We start from the raw sequence: 22,412 nt of genomic DNA, 5'->3' as shown, positions 1-22,412 counted from the left end.
TCCTAGCACCAGATTACTAGCTATTGTGACATGGGCAAGTCATTTAATCTCCATGCCTCAGTTTTCTCATGTATAAAGTGGAGTTAATAGTACCAGACTCACAGGATTAAATGAGTTTATACTTGTAAAGCCATAGAACAGGACTTGATACACTGAGATATATATATATTTACACACATATATATACACATATGTGTATATCAATAAAACACTTGATATATAAATTCAGAACTGCCTCATCTGTGAATATTAATCCCCAAATCCCAAGTTAAAATATTAGCAAGCATAGCTCAGTGGCCCATAAACATAAACTTTGACTAAGTGTGATTTAACCCAGGAATGCAAGAATGATTCGATTAGCATAATTCACCATGTTAATTGATCTGTAGGAAAAATATAATATTATCCTCATAGATATTTAAGGGGCATTTGATATAATTATACAGGTATTATTTTTTTAAATTCTTATTAAAATAGGGATATACCTATAATTCCTTAGCATGATAAAATATATCTGTTATATCCCCCAAACCAGTATCTTGCTTAATGGAGAAACATTGGAAGCTTTCTAATTAAAACTGGGAAAAGGCAAGAATGTCCATTACCCTCACTGTTATTTGCCCTTGATCTGGAGGTACTATCTAATGCAATTGGGTAATAAAAAGGAATCAGAGGTATAAAACTTATAAGAAGAAGTAGAATTATCACTATTTTCATTATGATTGTATATATGCAAAACTCAAGAAAATCAACTTAAAAACTAATTAAAATTATAGGGTATCTGAGTACCATTGATAACTTTGATATGTACTACCCATTGGATGATATAATGGAAGAAAAATGCCCATTTTTATTAGCATGCACTCAAAACAGCAACATAAAATACCAAAGAATATACTTAAGAAATGTAGAACAAGAAATGTGGAAGATTTATACAGAGAGAGTCTTAAACCCCAAGAATTACAAAAGAAGATTTGAACAAATAAATGCATTTGGAAAGGAAGACTGAATATATAAAGATGTCAGTTCTTCCTAAATTCATCTATTCATTTATTGTTCTAACACCCAGTAGGATGGAGAGAGGATCTGTTGAGACCCACCTAAACTTTCAGACTCATAAGACTACCGTGAGCTATACTTGGCATCAGAATCATGTAGAAGAATATGGGACAGGAAGCACAGCATGCCAGCAGACAACATAAGGTCTTCCTTTTATGCCAGAGTCGTTGTAGCGAGTCATGCTGCCACGCCACCATCAGGGTGTTAGCTATATCTTTAGTCTCTCAAGTCACAGCTCAAGTGCAAGGAAAAAGAGGTCCACATTTAATGGTTGCAGATCTGTTCTGCCTTAGAAGTTTCATGCCTCCACAGGAGTCAGTATCTTTCATAAAATTCCAGACATGGTTTCCAGGGTCCCTGCAAGGGATATGTCTAATTACAGCAGACTCCACACTCAAAGAGTCTAAATATATAGGTTCCAACTAGATATTTATAATTTATCATTCCTTCTTCAGATGCCAATCGGTAATTTTTGCCAGAGACAATGTTGTCTAGTAACATCATTTACATGCTACCTTTATCAGGTTTCCAGGGTCCTGAGCTAGAACATGGACCAAAGATCAAATTCTCATAGACAAGGAAAGAGTTTTGTAACATTTTACCAACAGATGTGATGTCAATAAAAACAACAAAAGAATATTTGGGGGGACCTTGACAAGATGCTACTAAAATTTATAATAAGAAAATAAGGAAGCAGGAAAACTAAGAAAATCCTTGAAAAAGAAAAAAGGATCATAAACATTAAAGTGAGTGACATTTCAGAGGTATACTATTCAATAAATGGTGAAGGAAAAAAGGATAGTCATGTGGAGAAAAAACAAGAAAAATTAAAATGTTGATCTAAATTAATCAAAGACTAAAAATTTAAAAATAAAAGTGCTAGGAGTATAGTCATCTCTCAGTATCCACAGGGAATACTATGATAGGGGTTTCAGAACCCCCGCCCCAAAGATACCAAATTTCTAGGATGCTCAAGTTCATTATGTAAAATGGCAAAGGGCTTCCCTGGTGGCGCAGTGGTTAAGAATCCGCCTGCCAGTGCAGGGGACACAGGTTCGAGCCCTGATCTGGGAAGATCCCACATGCCGCGGAGCAACTAAGCCCATGCACCACAGCTATTGAGCCTGAGCTCTAGAGCCCATGAGCCACAGCTACTGAGCCTATGTGCTACAACTACCGAAGCCCACATGCCTAGAGCCTGTGCTCCACAACAAGAGAAGCCACTGCAATGAGAAGCCTGTGAACCACAACGAAGAGTAGCCCCCGCTTGTTTCAACTAGAGAAAACCCACGCAGCAATGAAGACCCAACACAGCCAAAAATAAACAAACAAAATAAAATAAAGTTCCTGTTTAAAAAAAAATGGAATAGTATTTGCATATAACCTACACACATCCTCCCATTATAATACTTTATTTTTTATTTGAAGTATAATTGACTTACAATATTCAAGTGTACAGTATACTGATTTGATATTTTTATACATTACAAAATGATCACCACAATAAGTTTGATTACCATCTGTCACCATAGAAAGTTATTACAATATTATTGGCTATATTCCCTATGCTGTACATTACATCCACATAACTTATTTACCTTATAACTGGAAGTTTGTACCTTTTAATCTCCCTCACCTATTTAACTCATCCCCCTACCCCCCTTCTCTTTGGCAACCACCAGTTCTTTGTATCTGTTAATCTGTTTCTGTTTTGTTATGTTTGTTTGTTTTTTTAGATTCCACATATAAGTGAAATCATGCATTACTTGTCTTTCTGTGTTTGACGTATTTCACGTAGCATAATCTAGGTCCATCCATGTTGTTGCTAATGACAGGATTTCATTCTTTTTTTATGATTAATATTCCATTGTGTGTGTATGTATGTGTGTATACACATACATGCATACATATAATATATACTTTATCTTCTTTATCCAGTCATCTATCATTGGATACTTAGGTTGCTTTCATATGTGGGCTATTGTAGATAATGCTGCAGTGAACATAGGGGTGTATATATCTTTTCAAATTAGTGTTTTTGTTTTATCTGGATAAATATCCAGGAGTGGAATTGTTAGATCATATGATAGTTCTATTTTTAATTTTTTGAGGATCCTTCATACAGTCTTTCATGTACCAATTTACATTCCCACCAACAGTGCACAGGAGTTCCCTTTTCTCCACATCCTCACCAACACTTACCTGCTATCTTTTTGATAATAGCCATTCTGACAGGTGTGAGTTGATATCTCATTGTGGTTTTGATTTGCATTTCCTTGATGATAGTGATGTTGAACATCTTTTCATGTGTCTGTTGGCCATCTGTATGTTGTCTTTGGAAAAATGTCTATTGAGGTGCTCTGCTCATTTTTTAATTAGGTTGTTTGTCATTTTGAAGTTGAGTTGTATGAGTTCTTTGTATATTTTTGGATATTAACCCCTTGTTAGATATATCATTTGCAAATATCTTTTCCTTTTCAGTAGGCTGCCTTTTCATTTTGTTGATAACTTCCTTCACTGTGCAGAAGCTTTTTAGTTTGATGTAGTCCCATTTGTTTATTTTTGCTTTTTTTTCACTTGACTAAGGAGACATATCCAAAAAAATATTGCTAACACCAGTGTCAAAGAGCATACTGCCTGTGTTTTCTTCTAGGAGTTTTATGGTTTCAGGTCTTACATTTAAGTCTTTAATGCATTTTGTGTTTATTTTTGTATATGGTATGAGAAAGTAACCCAGTTTGATTCTTTTGCATGTAGCTGTTCAGTTGTCCCAACACAATTTGTTGAAGAAGCTGTCTTTTCCCCTTGTATATTCCTGCCTCCTTTGTTGTAGATTAATTAACCATATAAGCATGGGTTTATTTCTGGACACTCTGGTTTCTGTTCCAGTGATCTATGTGTCTGTTTTTGTTCCAGTACCATACTGTTTTGATTACTGTAGCTTTGCAGTATATTTTGAAATCAGGGCATGTGATACCTCTAGTTTTGTTGTTCTTTCTCAAGATTGGTTTGGCTATTTGGACTCTTCTGTGTTTCCATACACATTTTGGAATTATTTGTTGTAGTTCTGTGAAAAATGCCATTGGTGTTTTGATAGGGATTACATTTAATCTGTAGATTGCCTTGGGTAGTATTTGTGATTTTAACAGTATTAATTCTTCCAATCCATGAACATGGTATATCTTTCCATTTGTTTGTATCATCTTCGGTTTCTTTCGTTGGTGTCTTTTAGTTTTCCAAGTACAGGTCTTTTATCTCCTTGGTTAGATTTATTCCTAGGTATTTTCTTCTTTTTGATGCAGTTGTAAATAGAATTGTTTTCTTAATTCCTCTTTCTGATAGTTCATTTTTAGTGTATAGAAATGCATCAGATTTCTGTATATTAATTTTGTATCCTGAAACTTTAGTCAATTAATTTATTCTCATATTTTTTCAGTAGTATCTTTAGGATTTTTTTATATGTATGGTATCATGTCATCTGCAAACAGTGACAGTTTTACTTCCTCCTTTGCAATTTGTATTCCTTTTATTTTTCTTGTCTGATTACTGTGGCTAGGACTTCCAATACTATGTTAAATAAAAGTGATGAGAGTGGGCATCTTTGTTTCTGATCTTAGAGGAAATGCTTTCAGCTTTTCACCATTGAGTGTGATGTTAGGTTTGTCATATATGGCATTTATTATGTTGAGGTTTGTTCTCTATACCCACTTTGTTGAGAGTTTTTATCATAAATGGATGTTGAATTTTGTCAAAGTTTTTTCTGCATCTGTTGAGATGATCATAATTTTTATTCTTCAGTTTGCTAATGTGGTGTATCACATTGATTGATTTGTGGGTGTTGAACCATCCTGCATCCCTGGGATAAATCCTACTTGATCATGGTATATGATCCTTATAATGTATTGTTGAATTTGGTTTGCTAGTGTTTTGTTAAGGACATTTATGTCTGTGTTCATCAGTGACATTGGCCTGTAATTATCTTTTTTTTGTGGTGTCTTTGGTTTTGACATCAGGGTGATGCTGACCTCATAGAAAGAGTTCAGAAGCATTTCTTCCTCTTCAGTTTTTGGGAATAGTTTGAGAAGGATAGGTGTCCTGCATACTTTAAATCATCCCTAGATTACTTACCATACCTAATTCAATGTAAATGTAAATAGTTGTTTTGTAATGCTATGTAAATAGTTGTTAGTGCATGGTGGCAAATTCAAGTTTTGTTTTTTGGAATTTTAGGGAAATTTTTTTCAAATATTTTCATTCTGCAGTTGGTTGAATCCAAGAATGCAGAACCTGCAGATACAGAGGGATGTCTTATAGCTCAGGCAACCTAGCTTTGCAGAGCTGTTTACTGCCCTGTATCCTGCAGGCACAAAAGCATTCCACCTCTTCAACTTCACATTGCCAAAACATCCAAGGAGAAGTTTAATTCAGCTGAAAGGGCAGTTATGGAAGAGCCCAGGAGGTGATGAAGAAGGTTACCAGATACACCTTTCCTACAAAAGTTGAAACCAATACGTAACAGGAGGCAGAAAAGGATAAATCTTTAGGGAAAAAAATAGGAACAAAAGGGGAAAGGGGAGCAAAAGGAAAATAGACTGAAGTAGCTAATAAAGAAACTAAAAAACACCTTAAGATAACAGAGAAACTGAAGCCAAGTGTGATTACATTAATATAATTTATCAAGTCAGTGGGCCCTGTATTGTACTTCTTGTACAATCCAGTAGAATTTTTTTAATCAGTTTTTTAAATGTGACTTTTTTAGATCTCTAAAAACATGTGTTTTGGTTTTTCTTTTTCTCCTAGTATATATATTGAGATTATATACATTGAGATATAGTTGATATATAATATTGTGTAAATTTAAGGTGTACAATGTGATGATTTTATATATATACACACACACATATATATATATATATATATATATATATATATAATGAAATGATTACCACAGTAAGGTTACTTAACACATCCATTACTTCATATAGTTACTTATTTCTTTTTTTTTTTTTGGTGGTGGTAACAACATTTAAGATCTACTCTCTTAGCAACTTTTAAGCATATAATACAGTATTGTTAACTGCAGTCAGTATGCTATACATTACATCCCCAGAATTTATTCATCTTGTAACTGGAAATGTGTACCCTTTGACCACTATCACCCATTTCCCCCACACCCCAGCCCCTGGCAACCACCGATCTACTCTCGTTTCTATGAGTTCAGTTACAAATATGTTTTTTAAGAAGAAGGGAATTCCACCTTCTCCCATTTTGAAAGGGTGAAATCAGTGCTAGTTTATTTTTCTTTACAAACTGAAAATAGTTAACTCTCCAAAAGCATAGTAATGTCTTAAATTGCTTCTTGATCTTGGCTCTCTGTCGTAACTGTGTTATCTGTGATGTCTTTGGTAGTGGTAATCCAGCTTTTCCTAGTAACTTTGTTAATGAGAGGTTGGAAATTTGAATATTGTGTATATTAAATCGTGGATAAGTGGGACTTTAGACCTAACACTCATCAACATTTGAAAATAATTGTAGTTGAAATCTTGATTTTAGGAATAATTTGTCTCTAGAGTTTAAGCTGGAACGTCACTGGCATAACTGTTCAGAAAAGGATTACAATATGGCTTTATAGGTTTTTCAGTACTTATATTAACAATTGGGTACACATTGTTCATGAACTATGTGATCAATCAAAACCAATAAAATCCCTATTATGATAGAAAAATGTACTGTGATCTTGGAGTAGAGGAGGTATTTCTATTATATAAAACCATTAAAAGAAAAGTTCATAGGTTCATTGGCATAGTTATCAAGTATTAATGCATGACAGAAATGACCATAAGCAAGGCAAAAGGGAAATGATATACAGTAAGAAAATATTTACAACTCATATCACAAAGTCTGATTTTCCCTAGTTAATGAGGAGAAGCCCCTACAAATAAATAGGAGAAAGACCTAGTGGAAAATGAACAAAGGATACTACAAACCACTTCTCAAAGTGTTAACTGCTAACTCTTTCCAGGGAGTCCACAAGGTCAAATATTTTTATCATAATGTGAAGAAAATATTTGCCTTTTTTACTCTGTTGACTTTTGCAGTGATGGTAGAAAAACAATTATGGATAAAACCACTGAAAGGGAATATATAGTGAATGTTGCTATAAAAAAGAAATCCCATTTAAAAAAACTAAATTATGCTTACTATGGAAAAGTATGGAGAATAAAGGATATTATTCCACTCAGGAAATACCTTTATATATTTGCAGATTTTAAAAGAACCTATGGTATACCAGTTTATGTCCAGTTTTTAACACAGTATTAGCATTTTCCCATGTTTCTAAAAGCTCTATGTAATTAACTTTAAAATTTACTTTCTCTGACCTTGTAAGAGAACTCTGGGCTGTAGGGGTTCCAGCTTTTCCTTAATCTTTATTTAATGCTATCTTAAGAGAGATCAGACCTGTGGAGTTTGATTTTCTTCAGCTCTGTTAAGTAATTCTTAGCTAACCCGTAGTGAAGTACTTTAGGCGGCCAGGTGATGGTATGAATGCCGAACAAAGGCAGCTCTTTTATTGAATACTGGGAAGTGAATACTAGGAGTAAGCTCAGATTTTTCCAGCTCCCTGAGGCTTTTATATCACATTAAGTTTTAGTTGTTCATTTGGCTTCATTAAAATAGTCACAGTGATATGTAATGAGAAGCTGTCTTGGAATTTATAATGTAATTCTGACCAGTCATAATGGACTTTAACACTGTGTTGATACCAACTCCAAACCCTGTTCTCTGCGTCCATTCCACAATGCTATCTTTTCTGTAGTTATCCTCTATTAAATTTGCAGACTGACCTTTTGTTCTGAGGGCCTTTTTCTTAACATATTCTTTACTTCTTGCTCTCAGAACTAAAAGTGGAATAGCAGTCTTTTCATCCTCCTACTATTCATCCTGTTGCATGTTTTAGAGGGCGTGAGCTTGGAAGAGTCAGTCTGAATGCCCTTAGAACTACCTTCTACTTTCACCTTACCATTTGGGCTAGCTCAGCAGTTTCTGTTTCTGAGACGGCGTGTCTTCCTTTCTTCTTCCCAAAATCAACTCAGAAATCTGTCAGTTTATTGTCCCATTCTATTCAAAAGATAGTAGTATATTTGCATAAATAGTTAACTTTGAAGAGGAGCTCTTACTTGTTGAGAAATACATACAACACATTAAAAAAAAAAAGCACAGAAACATACATCTGCATCTTAATGAATTATGAAGTAAACATCCACATACCAACCTCAGGTCAAGAAATAGAACACTGCCAGCACCCCCAGAAGCTCTTCTCTTTCTCTTTCCAATCGCAATCCTTTCTCTCCCCCAAAGGTAAGCAATAACTTGAGTTACTCTGTTTTCTTTGTTGTTTTCCCACTAAAGTATGTATCCCTGAGCACTATAGTTTTGTTTTGTCTGTTTTTGAGTTTTATATAAATGGAATCATATAATAGGTATTATTTTATATCTGACTTATTTCATCAACCTTATGTGTATAAGACTTATCCATATTATTGTGTTTCATTGTAGCTCATATGTGTTACTGTATAGTATTCCAGTCTCTATGTATACCACAGTTTATCCATTCTAGTATTGCTGGACATTTGGCTTGTGTTTGGGGGAATTATGAATAATGTTGCTATGAACATTCTGTTACATGTAGTTTGGATGGACACATGGATGTATTTTTGTGGGGGTTATGTAGGAGTGGAATTACTGAGTCACAGGATATATATATCTTCAACCTGAGTACATAATGCCAAACTTTTTTTCCAAAATGGTTGTACTTTACTAGCAGTGTATGAGAGTTCCCAATTGCTCCAGTTCCTCCCCAGCACTTATATTGCCAGATTCCTTAATTTTAACCATTTTAGTGGATGTATCATTGGGGCCTTATTTTAAATTTCTGTGTTGTGACTCTAATGTGCTTAAGCACCTTTTCGTAAGTATGTTGGCAGTTTGGATATGCTCTTTAGTGAAGGACCTGTTCAGAACTCTTGCCCATTTTTCTAATTGGGTTGTCTGTCTTTCTCTCATCTGTAGGAGTTCTTTATGAATTCTGGATACATACCCTTTATTGGTTACTTCTGTTGAAGCTTTCTTCTTCCACACTTAAAGGTGTCTTTTGATGAACAGGATGTTCTTAACTGTAATGTAGGCTACCGTTACCAGTCGTTTCCTTTAGACTAGTACTTTTAGGGTCATGTTTAAGAAGTTTTTTACTACCTGAAGTTATAAAGATAATCTTTATTATCTTCTAAAAGCGTTATTGTTTTGCCTTTCATATTTAGATATATAATCCACCTGGAAAAAATTTTTGTATGTGGTATAGTGTAGGGAGTGGTCTTTATGTTTCCACATGTGTATCCAGTTTTTCCAGCACTGTTTATTTAAAAAAGTATCCTTTCCATACTGCTCTGAAGTTCTCCTTTTGTGATCAATCAAGAGTCTATATATGTGTGGCTCTCTTTCTAGGCTCTCTATTTTGACTTTGTACCAACACCACTATTTTAATTACTATAGCTTTCTAAAAATATCTGCTAGAACAAGTCATCCTACCTCCTTCTTCAATAGCGTTTTGACTCTTCTTGGCTCTGTATACAGTATTGCCATATACGTTATAGAATCAGCTTCACAAAAATTGTCTTGGGATTTTTATTGAGATTGCATTGAATTTAGAGATCACTTTAGGGAGAATTGATATTTTTACAATATTGATTGTTCCCATCCGTGAACATGATATATCTCTCCATTCATGTAGATCATTAGTTCCTCTCAAAATTGTTTTATAGTTTTGTATATAGATATCTTACACATCTTTTGAATTATTTGAATTGTTACTAGGATTTTAATAATTTTAATTCAATTATAAATGTTATTTTAAATTTTTTGTATTCTCTTTTAGATTTTAGTTTTGTATTCTCTTTTAGTTTTCTCTTTTTTGCTTGTTAAATAAAAATACAATTGATTTTGGTATTTTTCCACTTATTCTAACAATTTTTCTGTGCATTCCTTTGGATTTCCTACCTCTACAGTCGTATTGTTCATGAATAATGATAGTTTCATTTGTTCTTTCATAATCCTTCTGCCTTTTATTTCTTTTTCTTACGCTAGCTAGAACCTTCAATGCTATGTTGAAAGGAAGTGGTGATAGGGATCATTCTTGGCATGTTCCCAGTCTCAAAGGGAAAGCTTTCAGCCTTTTACCACTAAGTATGATGTTTACTATAGAATTTTTATAGATGCTTGATGATATTAAATATGTTCCCTTCTATTCCTGGTTTTCTAAGAGTTGTAATTTAATATTGAATTTTATGAAATTCCTTTACTGCATGTATTGAGGTGTGCATGAGACTTTTTAATTTTATTGTTATGACATTTTACAATGAGTGAATTTCTGAATGTTAAATCATTATACTAGTGCAATAAATCCAACTTAGTCATGATGTAATATTCTCCTTATATATTGCTTGATTTGATTTACAGTATGTTGTTTAGAATTTTACACCCCTGTTTATGACTAAAATTGTCCTATAATAGACTTTCCTTTTAATGTCCTTATGTTTTGGTATCAAGCTTATGCTGGCCTCTAAGAATGAGTTGGAGAGTAGCCCTTATTTTTAATTCTGTGGAAGAATTTGTGTGGTATTTCTTCTTGTTTACTAGTGAAATCATGTAGGCTTCCAGTTTTCTCTCTGTAAAGGTTTTATTTATAGATTCAATTTATAAGATTAATCACATTTTTTATTTTTTGACAGTATTACTTGGATTTTTGTAGAAATTTCTCCACTTTGTATAAAATTTCAGATTTATTGACATAAAGTTGTTCATAGTAGCCTCTTATCCTTTTCATGTCTACTAGATTTTTAGTGATGTCCCATTTTCATTCCCACCTTTGGTTATTTGTAAATTCTTTTTCTCTTACCAATTTTGCCAGAGTTTAAAATCTTTTATTAGTCTTTTCAAAGAGCTACATTTTGGCTTTGGTCCTCTTTTTTCTAATGTTTATTTACTGTTTATTTTCTTTTTTCTCCTTGAGTTTATTTTGTTGTTCTCTATCTAGTTTCCTGAAATAGATACTTACCTCTTTAATTTTTAACTTTTCTTTTTTTCTAATATATGCATATAAGGCTATAACTTTAATATAGGCAGAGTTAAACTGTATCCCATAGATTTTGATATTACTGTTCAAAGAATTTTAAAATTTTCATTGTGATTTCTTCTTTGGCTGGGCTATGGGTGTTTTAGAAGTCTTATTTTTTTTTTTATTCAAGTATATTTGATTTACAATGTTGTGTTAATTTCTGCTGTACAGCAGAGTGACTCATTTATACATATATATACATTCTTTTCATATTCTTTTCCATTATGGTTTATACAGGATATTGAATATAGTTCCCTGTGCTATACAGTAGGACCTTGTTGTTTATCCGTTCTATATATAATATTGATAGTTTGCATCTGCTAATCCAAAACTCCCAATCCATCTCTCCCTTACCTCCTTCCACGTTGGCAACCACAAGTCTGTTCTCTATGTCTGTGAGTCTGTTTCTGTTTCGTAGATACGTTCATTTGTGTCATATTTTAGATTCCACATATAAGTGATATCATATGGTATTTGTCTTTCTCTTTCTGACTTATTTCACTTAGTATGATAATCTCTAGGTCCATCCATGTTACTGCAAATGGCATTATTTCATATATGTACCATATCTTCTTTATTCATAGAAGTCTATTTCTTAAATTCTGCATACATAGGGATTTTTAGTTTTCTCTTTGTAACTGCACTATCAGAAAACTTACTTTAAATTAATTTAAAGGTCAGATAAACGATTTGAACCCTTGGAAATGTATTGTCTTGCTGTATGTGCTTTAAAGTAATGAATATTCTGTAGTTAGATTGTGAATTCTATGTATGTCTGTTATATCACTTATGTTTATTAAGTTGTTCAGTTCTATGAATTTACTGATTGGTGTGTACACACTTGTTTTCTCTGTGCTGACATGGTAAGTCTTTTACGCCAACCTTTTTACTTTCAGCCTTTCTGAATTCTGAATGTTTTATATGCATGCTTTGTAAACTTAATATAGTTGGGTTTTCTTTTTTTAATACAGTCTGATAATCTTCAGATTTTAACTAGAGCATTTAATCTACTTAATTTAATGTAATCACTGATATATTTGGATTTAAATCTACTATTTTATTTTGTGCTTTTAATTTTTCTTACCTGACATATGTTTCTTTTCTTTCTTTCCTTTTTTGGTTCATTCTTGCCTTTTTCTTTTGGCTACTTTCTATTATTCCATTTTTTTCCTTCATTAGTTTTGAAGTTTTATACTTTTTTACTCTTCTTTTAGTAGTCAACCTAAAGATTACAACATAAATTTGTGGTTTATCACAGTCTGTTAATTGGTACTTTTATTTTTTTCCCAGATAATGCAAGGACTTTAATATGCTTTAGCTATTATATGATGTAGTTGGTGTTGTTGTTATGTTTTTAATTCCCTGTGTATTTTAAATTCAACACATTATTTTTATGTTTTATGCAAATTATTTTAGACTTACATATTTACCGTTTTCATTGCTCTTCATTTCTTCCTCCCTGACTTTTCTTCTTGGGTCATTTTCTGTCTGCCCTTCCTTTAGTGCAGATCGGCTGGTGACAGATTTCCTGTCTTAGTATGTCTGAAAATGTCTTTATCTCAACTTCATTCTTTTTTTTTTTTTTGGCGGTACGCGGGCCTCTCTCTGTTGTGGCCTCTCCCTTTGCGGAGCACAGGCTCCGGACGCGCAGGCTCAGCGGCCATGGCTCACAGGCCCAGCCGCTCTGCGGCACATGGGATCCTCCCGGACCGGGGCACGAACCCGTGTCCCCTGCATCGGCAGGCGGACTCTCAACCACTGCGCCACCAGGGAAGCCCTCAACTTCATTCTTGAAGTTTGTTTTTGTGATGTATAGAATTCTAGATTGGCAGTTACTTTTTCCTTTCCTCTTTTGAAAATACCATTTATTGTTTTCTGACTTACATTGTTTCTGTTGAAAAGTAAGCTTTGAATCAAATAGTTGCTTCTTTGTGGCAGGTACTTTTTTTTTTTTTTTTTTTTGGACTGCTTTTACGATTTTCTCTTGCCTTTAATTTTTAGCAGCTGTCTCTAGGTATGGACTTCTTTTTATTTATCTTTCCTAGAGGTCAAAGGCTTTCTTTAGTCAGTAGGTTGATATCTTTAATTAGTTTTGAAAAATGTTCTGCCATTATCTTTTTGTTATTTCTTCTACAGGATCTCTCTTCTCTCCTGGTAATCATTTTGTATATGATAGATCTTTTTATTGTGTTCTTCTATCAACTTTTCTCAATTTTTCTAGAAAATTTTTTGTTTTGTTTTGTTTTCTCTGCTTGATTCTTTGTATTTCCTTCTGACCTAACTTCTGGTCCACTAATTCAACTGTGTCTATCTCTTTCCTTCAGCATGGCTATTTTAAGTCTGTTCTGAGAGCAACAATATCTGGTGTCATTGAAGGTTTCTGTTGTTTTTATTGGTTTTCATTTACATTGTCTTGTCTCCTTTTGTGCTTGGTTGCCTTTTGTTGTGTGTGAGACATAGTATTTTTAAAAATTATTTGTAAAAATATTTTGAAACCTGAGATGATGTTACGTTCCTCCAGATAGTGTTTTCATTTCTTCTGCCAGGTCCTAGGGTACTAGCAAACTGGGGTTACTTTAATCCAATTTTAGGGATTACAATTTTCTGAACCATTCAAAAGACTTGAAGCTAGGCTTCAGTATCTGCAAGGACCGTAATAATTTCAACTTACACTTATATCTAGGATGCAAACCTTAGGGGTCCCAGCATCAGGCATGGATGGGAATGGAGCCCACTGCAGCCCACACCCTTGCCTGGGTCTGGACTATTATTCTTTACCCCAGAGGTTGGCAGACTTTTTCTGTAAAGGACCAGAGAGTAAATACTTGAGGCGTTGTGGACCATACAATCTCTTGCAGCCATCAGTGCTACCATTATTCTGCAGAAGAGCCATAGACAGTGCGTGAATTAATGAGCATGAAGGCATTTCAGTAAAGCTTTATTTACAAAATCAGGCACAAGGACAGATTTGGCCCAGGGGCCATAATTTGCTGACTCCTGCTGTAGTCTGTCAAAACTCTGCTCAGACTCTCATCCACCTCTTCTTAAATTTAAATTAGCCCTGAATGCTGGGCTAGCCTCATCTTGGTCTACCTTGTTAGCTCTCTGGTGCCTTCAAGAATATGTTGGGTTTTTTATGTTTGGTCCAGTTGGTCTCAGCAGGAGGTTTAATTTTAAATACCTAGTCTGCCATTATCAGAAGTGAAAGTTCTGTGCAAGGTAACCAGTTAAAACAATGAGATTTTTTCCCCCTCTGATCTCAAGAAAGAAGTTTCTTGAGTTGTTCTTAGAGAATATCTCTCACTAACACCCTGTAATATATAAATTACTTTTTAAAAAAAATAAAACTGAGTTTTAGGACCTGTTTCTACAGTCTTCCTAGAGAGACTGTATATTCCAAGGTTAAAGTTATAGAGCAGTGTTGTCCATCAGAACTTTCTTTGTTGATGGAAATGTTCTAAATCTGCACTGTTCAATATGGTAGTCACTAGCCACCTGTGACTGTTGAGCTTTTGAAATCTGGCTAGTGTGAACGCAGAACTAAATTTTTACTTCTATTTAATTTTTTAAAAAATTTTATTGGAGTATAGTTGATTTACAATACTGTGTTAGTTTCAGGTGTACAGCAAAGTGAATCAGTTATACATATACATATATCCACTTTTTTAGATTCTTTTCCCATGCAGGCCATTACGGAGTATTGAGTAGAGTTCCCTGTGCTATACAGGAGATCCTTATTAGTTATCTATTTTACATATAGTAGTGTCAATCCTAATCTCCCAATTTATCCCTCCCCCCGTTACCCCCCCATTTTATTTTAATTAATTAATTTAAATAGCCATGTGTGGATATTTAGTTTGGAAGGGATGCAGCTTAGATTAAAAGAAGAATCTTGTCTCAGTACACAGTGTGTTCTTACACTCCCACCCACCAACGTACCCATTTTCCAGTGCTCTTGCAAGAAAATGCGTAACCTAAATGTGTTCGATGGATGGTATCTCACTAAATATCTTAGGTGTCACAGAATGTTTCTGCTTATTCCTACCATTCACCAGGTGTGATGGAAGTAGTACACTTGTTATCCTAACTGGGCCAAGTAAAACTGATCAGTCACTCAGTTTACCTTTTAACATATATTTTTCTTTGCAGGGGAAGGGGCGTCTTCGTCGAGGAAACTATCCATGCCCGTCGTCTCCTGTTGTAGTTCGGTTGCCCTCCGTGTCTGATGTCCCAGAAGAGACCTTGACTAGTGAGGCAGCACTGGAGGCTGACATCACAGAACAGCAGCAAGCAGCTATGCAGCAGGAGGAGAGAGTCCTGACTGAGCAGATTGAGAACCTGCAGAAAGAAAAGTGAGTTTCCAGGGGGAAAGGGAGCGACTAGTTATCTGTTTTCATTTCCTTCCTTCTGTCCTTTTTTTATTCTTCCTTATTGTGAGTCAAGCACTAGGTTAGGGATATAGGGGATGTGGAGATGACAAAGACATGTTGCCTGTACTCAGGTGAAAGATGTGAAAGTTGTCACCTCAAGGAAGGTTGCTCTGTGAGCTGGGAGACCAAACTGAAGCTGCTACAGTGATGATTCTGGAGATGTTGACTGGGACAGGGTGTGTCAGTCTTAGCCAAGATCCCTAACAGGTCACCAGCCTTGGTGAACAGATTTGTCTTAAAAAGAAGGAATAAGGATTCCCAGGCTAAGATTATTCAGCACTCCATAAAGGAAGGTTATTATCTGAAGATCAACATAGCCATGGGGCCAGCACCTGGCTGGTCAGGGTAAGGCAGCAACTCTAGTGGGTGCTGGGATACTAGGTAGGTAAATTGGTTGCAATTTAGGCGACACATAAGCCGCTCTGTGACCTCTACCATCACTGGAGCAGGAGTGGGTATCCCTACATCTTGGGGATAATGTGAACATCCCATGGTTCTCCCTGAAGGTACTGTGTAGTGGTTTTGGTTGACAATGATGACTCTTAAGTTTTAAGGGGATTTTTCTTCCTGATTTCCCAGGATCCCATAATCCTAGGTCTGAGAGCTTGATTCATGAGAGGTTATGAGTCTGTTAAAGTACTTTTTTGCCTGTCAGGATTGAATCTAGAAGTTGGGCAAGCTAAAAAAGGCAGCTAGGGCTCAGGTGTGCTGAACATGGTAAGGCAAAAGTGGTCTACTTTGACCAGGGGCTAGCTATTTGATATAAAAATGATCTGAAAAGAGGACCTAATTCAGCTTTGATGAAAATGGTATTGGAAGTATTGAAGGGTGAATAGGAATTTTCTAGGAAGGTGAAAAGTCTTTCCAGAGAAAGGAAAACGTATGAGCCTAGTCTTAGAGGTATGAATGCACACTGCTTATGACAGTTGTAAATGCAGTAATGAGTTGCTGGTGAGACTGTCCTTGAAAAGATTGTCCATGAATCTCAAGCTAGATGTTGGAGGTATTAAAGGATGAATAATTTAAAGCTAGGTAGAGTGGAAGAGAAGCTACAAGGGCTCTGAAAGGGAGGAGACTGGATGAAAAACAGAGTTACAGTTGGAAGGATAAGGAGATTGTGGACAGAGTGGAGGATTGGATCGACAAACTCTAGGATCTGCCCATTGGAGAAAATTGCCTATATAAAGTGGAGGAGAGGTTGTTAGGAGTTGCAGACGTAAAGGAACTTTGGTTTTAGAGTATTAATGTGAGCTTTCACAAAGATGTGGATTGAAATAGATCAGGGTGGTGTCAGGCAGTAGTGAGAAAGCGAGATTAGGAGCCAAGCACCAAAGACGTCAGGGAATGAGGGGGCATGACTGAGAGGTAGGTGGGTGACTGATGAGGAGGAGTAGAGAATACTCTTACGTGGAGATGGCAAAGGCTTCAAAGGACAGAAAAGGTCAATCAGTGTTTTACTTCATCTAGGAGACCTAGAGGTCTCTCCTTGGTCAAGGTAGAGGATATAGTCTGTAACCAGCGAATAAAATTTTGTAGAAAATAGTTTAAGCGCTGGAAGGAATCCTAGAGACTATCTAGTTTAATCTCTTTGTTTTGTGTATGAGAAAGTTGAGGTCCAGAGAGAGGAAAAGTACTTTCCTGATATATTATGAATGAGTTTAGAGTGAGTGTAGAATCATCTCCTGATGACCAGCCCAGAGTTCATTTTACCAGAAGGTCTCGTAGCTTCAGCATCTTTCTCTGCCTCATGCTTAGCCCTGTTATAGGTCCCAGCCTTTGCTGTCTTTAGCCTTCACTGTGACTGTGCTTTCAGGTCCTTATCACCACCCTGGAAAGGAACAGTAAGAAACGTGACTGTTTTTGCTACCTCAATTCCTGATTTTCACGGAAGGTCTTTTTTCCTGTTGTCTTCCTTCCGTTTCTTATCAAATGATAATGCGTTTCTTGATTGTATCTTACAGGGAAGAGCTAACTTTTGAGATGCTTGTACTGGAACCCCGTGCCTCTGATGATGAAACCCTTGAGTCTGAGGCCTCCATAGGGACTGCTGATAGCTCTGAAAATTTGAATATCGAGTCTGAAGGTGCCATCGCTGAGAAATCAGGTAAATGAACATGTTAGACCAAAGACTCCAGATTTGTTTTGCAAAGAAGGAATAAGGATTCCCAAGTGAAGACAAAGTCCCTTTCAAGAAGGCCTTGAGTTTACATGAAAAAGTGACAAAGTCCTAAAGAGTTGAAATATACCGATTTTGTGAAGCTTCTATACAAATTGTTCATCAGACCAAGCCTTCAATGTAAGGCGTTACTTTTGCAGTTTGATGTTTTCTCTATATTTACCACAGAGAAAAGGCAACAGTCACAGTTTCTGTGTCTTACTGACCCACGATCCATTTTCTAAGGGTGGGTAGCAGGAGCTGAGCCCTGCTGTGAGATGGGACTGTACCAAACAAGGTCTTTAACTGCCTAGCGTGTTTCAGCGAGATGTGGAATTGACTACATATCCTGGCAGTTTTTTAAATGATAGGGACGGTTGTAGGCCTCTTCTGATGCCATAGTCCAACTCCAGACTTCCTTGGGGTTGATTCTGAAATGATATGGGTGGTGTAGAAACGGGTGGTGAGCTCTTCTCGAGTCGTGTCTGTGCACAAAGTAGGTCGACCTGGACCCTCCAGATCTTAGCCCACCCACTTTCACATGTGGACAGTGACACCTCTTCATCACACGACGATTTGTTTCAGAGGGAACTGCCATTTACAGCTTCGGTCTCTTTCTTACATTAGAGAGAAGCTTAGCCCTTATCTCCCTGAAGGCAGCTGGCAAGTCTGAACCTTCAGGCAAGTTGCGGAAGCAGCTAAAAAAGCAGCAAGACTCACTGGATTCAGTGGACTCTTCAGTCTCTTCTTTATGTTCGTCTAGCACTGCATCTTCTCATGGGACCAGAAGACGATTTCAAATTTATTCCAAATCTCCATTCTACCGAGCTTCCTCAGCTGGCGAGGCCCTGGGAATGGAAGGGCCATTGGGCCAGACCAAGTCCCTAGAAGACAAGCCTCAATTCATCAGCAGAGGAACCTTCAACCCTGAAAAGGGCAAACAAAAATTAAAGAATGTGAAAAACTCACCTCAGAAAACCAAAGAGACCCCAGAGGGGACAGTTGTGTCTGGCCGCAGGAAAACTGTGGACCCAGACTGCAGCTCTACCCAACAGCTAGCTCTCTTTGGAAATAATGAGTTTATGGTCTGAACTGGCAGATGTGTTGTCCCTTCATGGCTACATCTCATCTTTGGGGCCTCATCACCTGGTCCACAATATTCATCCTAATTGTGGTCCTGCCTCTCGCCCAAGCATACAACCAAGACCTTGTGTGCTGAATTCCTGGTCCTCCTGCCGAAGCGGAAAGGCCTCTTTGAAGCCTGCTAGGGATGGTGCCAGTTGTGCCTTGGCTGCTGTATTTGACTAGAGATTTGACTAAACAAAGCAACCAGGGCCTGGGGATTTGGGTCAGTTGTGGAGGTCTTTGTAGTTGCCTCTCCTCCCTCCTCTTTTCCCTTCCCAGAGGTGAGTGTGGAACTGGGGGGACACTGTGGGCTGGAGGGACCCACTGATTTCTGACATTTGAAGAAAACATATAAATCTTTCTTAACCATGAAAGTGAAATCCTTTGGGTTTATTTTGGGATAGTTAGGAGCTGGGGTAGAATATAATTTTTTTCCAAGGATTTATAAACAAAAAGCCTAAGCCCTCTATTTTAAGATTTTTGAAAAACACTCCATGTTATATTCTGGGGAAAGTGAAAAAGCAGTTGTCTCCATTAAGCCATCAGAGCATGTCTCAGACATCTGTGGTTACACAGTGAAGAGGAGAATACATGTTTTGCTTTTGGTGATGTTTGATGTCATAATAATCAATGCTGGTTTAACTCCTGGTTAGTTCCTGCCAAATATATTGCATGGCCCGAAATTTCAGTAGCTATACTGTTCTTATAGCCCCTGATTCTAGGATCAGGTTCCTCTAATATTTTTTAAATGTCCCAGAGACCTGGTGAACCCTAAACGTGAGGGTTTCATGCTAATCCATCCAGGCTTTTCTCTTTGTGTAGATTAAACTGAAGATGGTTTATGAACCTATTTATCTGCTGGTGGATTTCCACCACGAGCTCAGACAAATAATGTGACCATTTAATCACTTCTCCCCAAACATTCACACACAGCACTGCATGAATAAGTGTTACAGAAAGCTGCCAAAAAAAAAAAGAGAAAGGTTTTTAATATGACCCATCTAACTTTTATCTTCTTTTCCTCAGACCATCAGTATTAAATAGAAGAAAAAAAAAAATCAAGGACTACTTGAAGCTATTTTTGTTAATATTCTGGTTACTGAAGTTTACTGTAAATATATATATGTATAGTATGCATATTTCTTTTTAACCTTATGCTACCTTGCTCCCCATGGAATTTCTTCCCACAGATTAGGGGCCATTGGACGTGATGGTGAGAGCCACTCATCCCTGGGTTGAGGGAAAAGTCAGACCATTTTTCTCACCACTGGGTGTCTCCATATACCTGAGTTATGAAAGCATTTTAAGCTTCTTAGCATTTGTGGGATTAGAAATCTGTTTTTGCCTATTTATAATATATGGAAAATGAAACATGATACCCTTTCTTGAGATAAGTATGTGAAAATGTTTTTTTAAAGTTACTAAATGCATCTTGTCTAACTACCACATGCACTGTTCTAAAAAAGAGCCTTTACCATCTGTAACCTGAATTTTGGTTATTCTTCCTTTTCATACTTATTTGATGTGAAGTTCTAGAAATATTAAGACTTTTGTTAAGGCAGAGTCTCTCCTGTTACACAACACTGAACCTCATGCCACTGCCTCCTTGGTTATCGTTGAGCCCCAGAGGCCAGACATGGAACATCATTCTGAGTGGCAGCTGCAGGTAGCAGGAGGCTTACCTCTCTCTGGTTTGGGTTCAGAAATGACCTCGGGAAAGGAATCTTTTTAAATCTCCAGAATGGTGATGGTTAGTAAGTAAATGTTAGATTTTATATCCTGCAAACATCTGCCACCTTGTTCATGCTGTCCTGAGGAGTAACAAAGGTAAAGCCTTTAAAACTCTGAACTTGAGAGTCTCCTAGAGTAAAACCCAACCCCTCCGCATGGGGTGTCAGCGTGGGTGCCCCAGTCCCCGTGCCCGGCGCAGTCTGTCCCATTATTCTTGGGAGGGTGGTTTTCAGCTGGCACTAACTACTACTCTCCACTTGCTCCAGAACATTGTTTAAATACCATACAAAAAAAAAGAGATTAGCCCTGTTGAATAGTTTTCTTTGGCCCACGGAAATGGCCTGGGAAACACATCTTGGCACGTGGCCTCCCCTCTGAATCTTTGTGGAGTTTTTGTTTTGTTGCTGTTGTTTTGCAAAGTAAGTTTTTGGCAGTTAAAAAACTACTCATGTAGGTCACTTTATAGGAACCAGGCGATGGATGTTAAGAGACTTTATAATTTTTCTCAGGGACCTAAAACCTGAAATTGGATAAAATTAAATAAATATTTGTTTTTCAGTTGCTAGATTTGTGGATTTCTAGTCATTTAACAAGCTGCCAGAATGGAGGGTGGGGGTAGGGAGATCCATGCAATTATAAGAATGGAGAGCAAATGTGGGACCCTCCCTTTGAAGGAAAGCAAGCCGTTGTTCTCATAACATAACAGGCATTGTTGGCCTGGGAAAGAGATGAAGCCATAACTCTAAAATACTGTCAGAACCAAGTGCTGTATCTCCTTCCCTCTGATCTTAACTGGTCCTCCCCATGGTTAAAATTATGTTACCACAAGGCGATGCTGTATTACCAGGGGTCCCCAATCCCTGGGCTGCAGACCGGTGCCGGTCTCGGGGCCTGTTAGGAACTGGGCTGCACAGCAGGAGGTGAGTGGCAGGTGAGCGAACGAAGCTGCATCTGTATTTACAGCCGCTCGCCATCGCTCGCATCATCGCCTGAACCATCTCCCCTCCCCCCCCCCCCCCCCCCCCGCCCCCTGTCTGTGGAAAAGTTGTCTCCCATAAAACCAGTCCCTGGTGCCAAAAAGGGTGGGGACCGCTGCTGCATTACAATCACTTAATGATTGAGATATTTAACCTTAGTATGTGTCAAATTTGTGTTTCCTATTGCTTCTCTGCTCATTTTCTTTGATCTCAAATGCCTCAAAGGAAATCCCTGCATGGCAGCAGTGGGGCAACCCCTCATTTGAAGCCCATACTCTAAAATGCAGAGCATTCTCTTCTTATCACACGTTCCCAGCCCCAAACACAGCCCGGATTTTTAATTCTCCCAATTAAAGCCAACGTATCCCTTATCATGGAGAATGTAATGGAAGCAGAGAAGTGTGCATTGTGATCACAAAGTGAAGCAGATACAGGAAGGATTTAGGAAGGTGACATGCTGAGCTTGTAATGCGCTTTATACTTCCTGCCATTTTAATTATTTTGCCACTCTTGGCTTCTGAAAGACAAAGGAGATACAGCTCAGTATGAGCCTTGTAGAGGCAGAGGGACCTGGGGTTAGGGGGTGGGATACAAGAGCCCCACCTTCTCATGCTTTGGAAACCAGCTACAGCTCTTACCTTGCTGGGGGGTTGGTGGAGATTTCTGTCTTCCATCACAACAACAATAGGATTGTTTTCACTGTCAAAGACAGGGTTCCAGAAGCATGCTGAAGAGAGGAGGTCCAGCAAGGTTCTGCAGGCCCA

At 37.1% G+C, this 22,412-nt stretch overlaps 1 protein-coding gene across 2 annotated transcripts in view; it reads left to right on the top strand.

The window, feature by feature from the left end:
* MYO9A (myosin IXA) overlaps positions 1-18,906 on the top strand; it is a gene marked incomplete at its 3' end in the record, with an annotated part of 220,604 nt that extends 201,698 nt beyond the window's left edge. The window contains exons 41-43 of one of the 2 annotated variants that reach the window (XM_082860992.1): positions 15,380-15,582; positions 17,622-17,743; positions 18,443-18,906. In XM_082860992.1, the coding sequence (XP_082717118.1) occupies positions 15,380-15,582; positions 17,622-17,743; positions 18,443-18,906 (789 nt within the window). Of the gene's footprint in view, positions 1-15,379; positions 15,583-17,621; positions 17,765-18,442 lie in introns of both variants that reach the window. The other variant, XM_082860993.1, reaches the window with a different exon arrangement.
* Between the last annotated feature and the right edge of the window lie 3,506 nt (positions 18,907-22,412).

Source organism: Leucopleurus acutus, assembly GCF_964270905.1.
Source record: "Leucopleurus acutus genome assembly, chromosome: 1".
NCBI lineage: Eukaryota > Metazoa > Chordata > Mammalia > Artiodactyla > Delphinidae > Leucopleurus > Leucopleurus acutus.
This window is presented reverse-complemented; position numbering and strand designations above follow the sequence as displayed.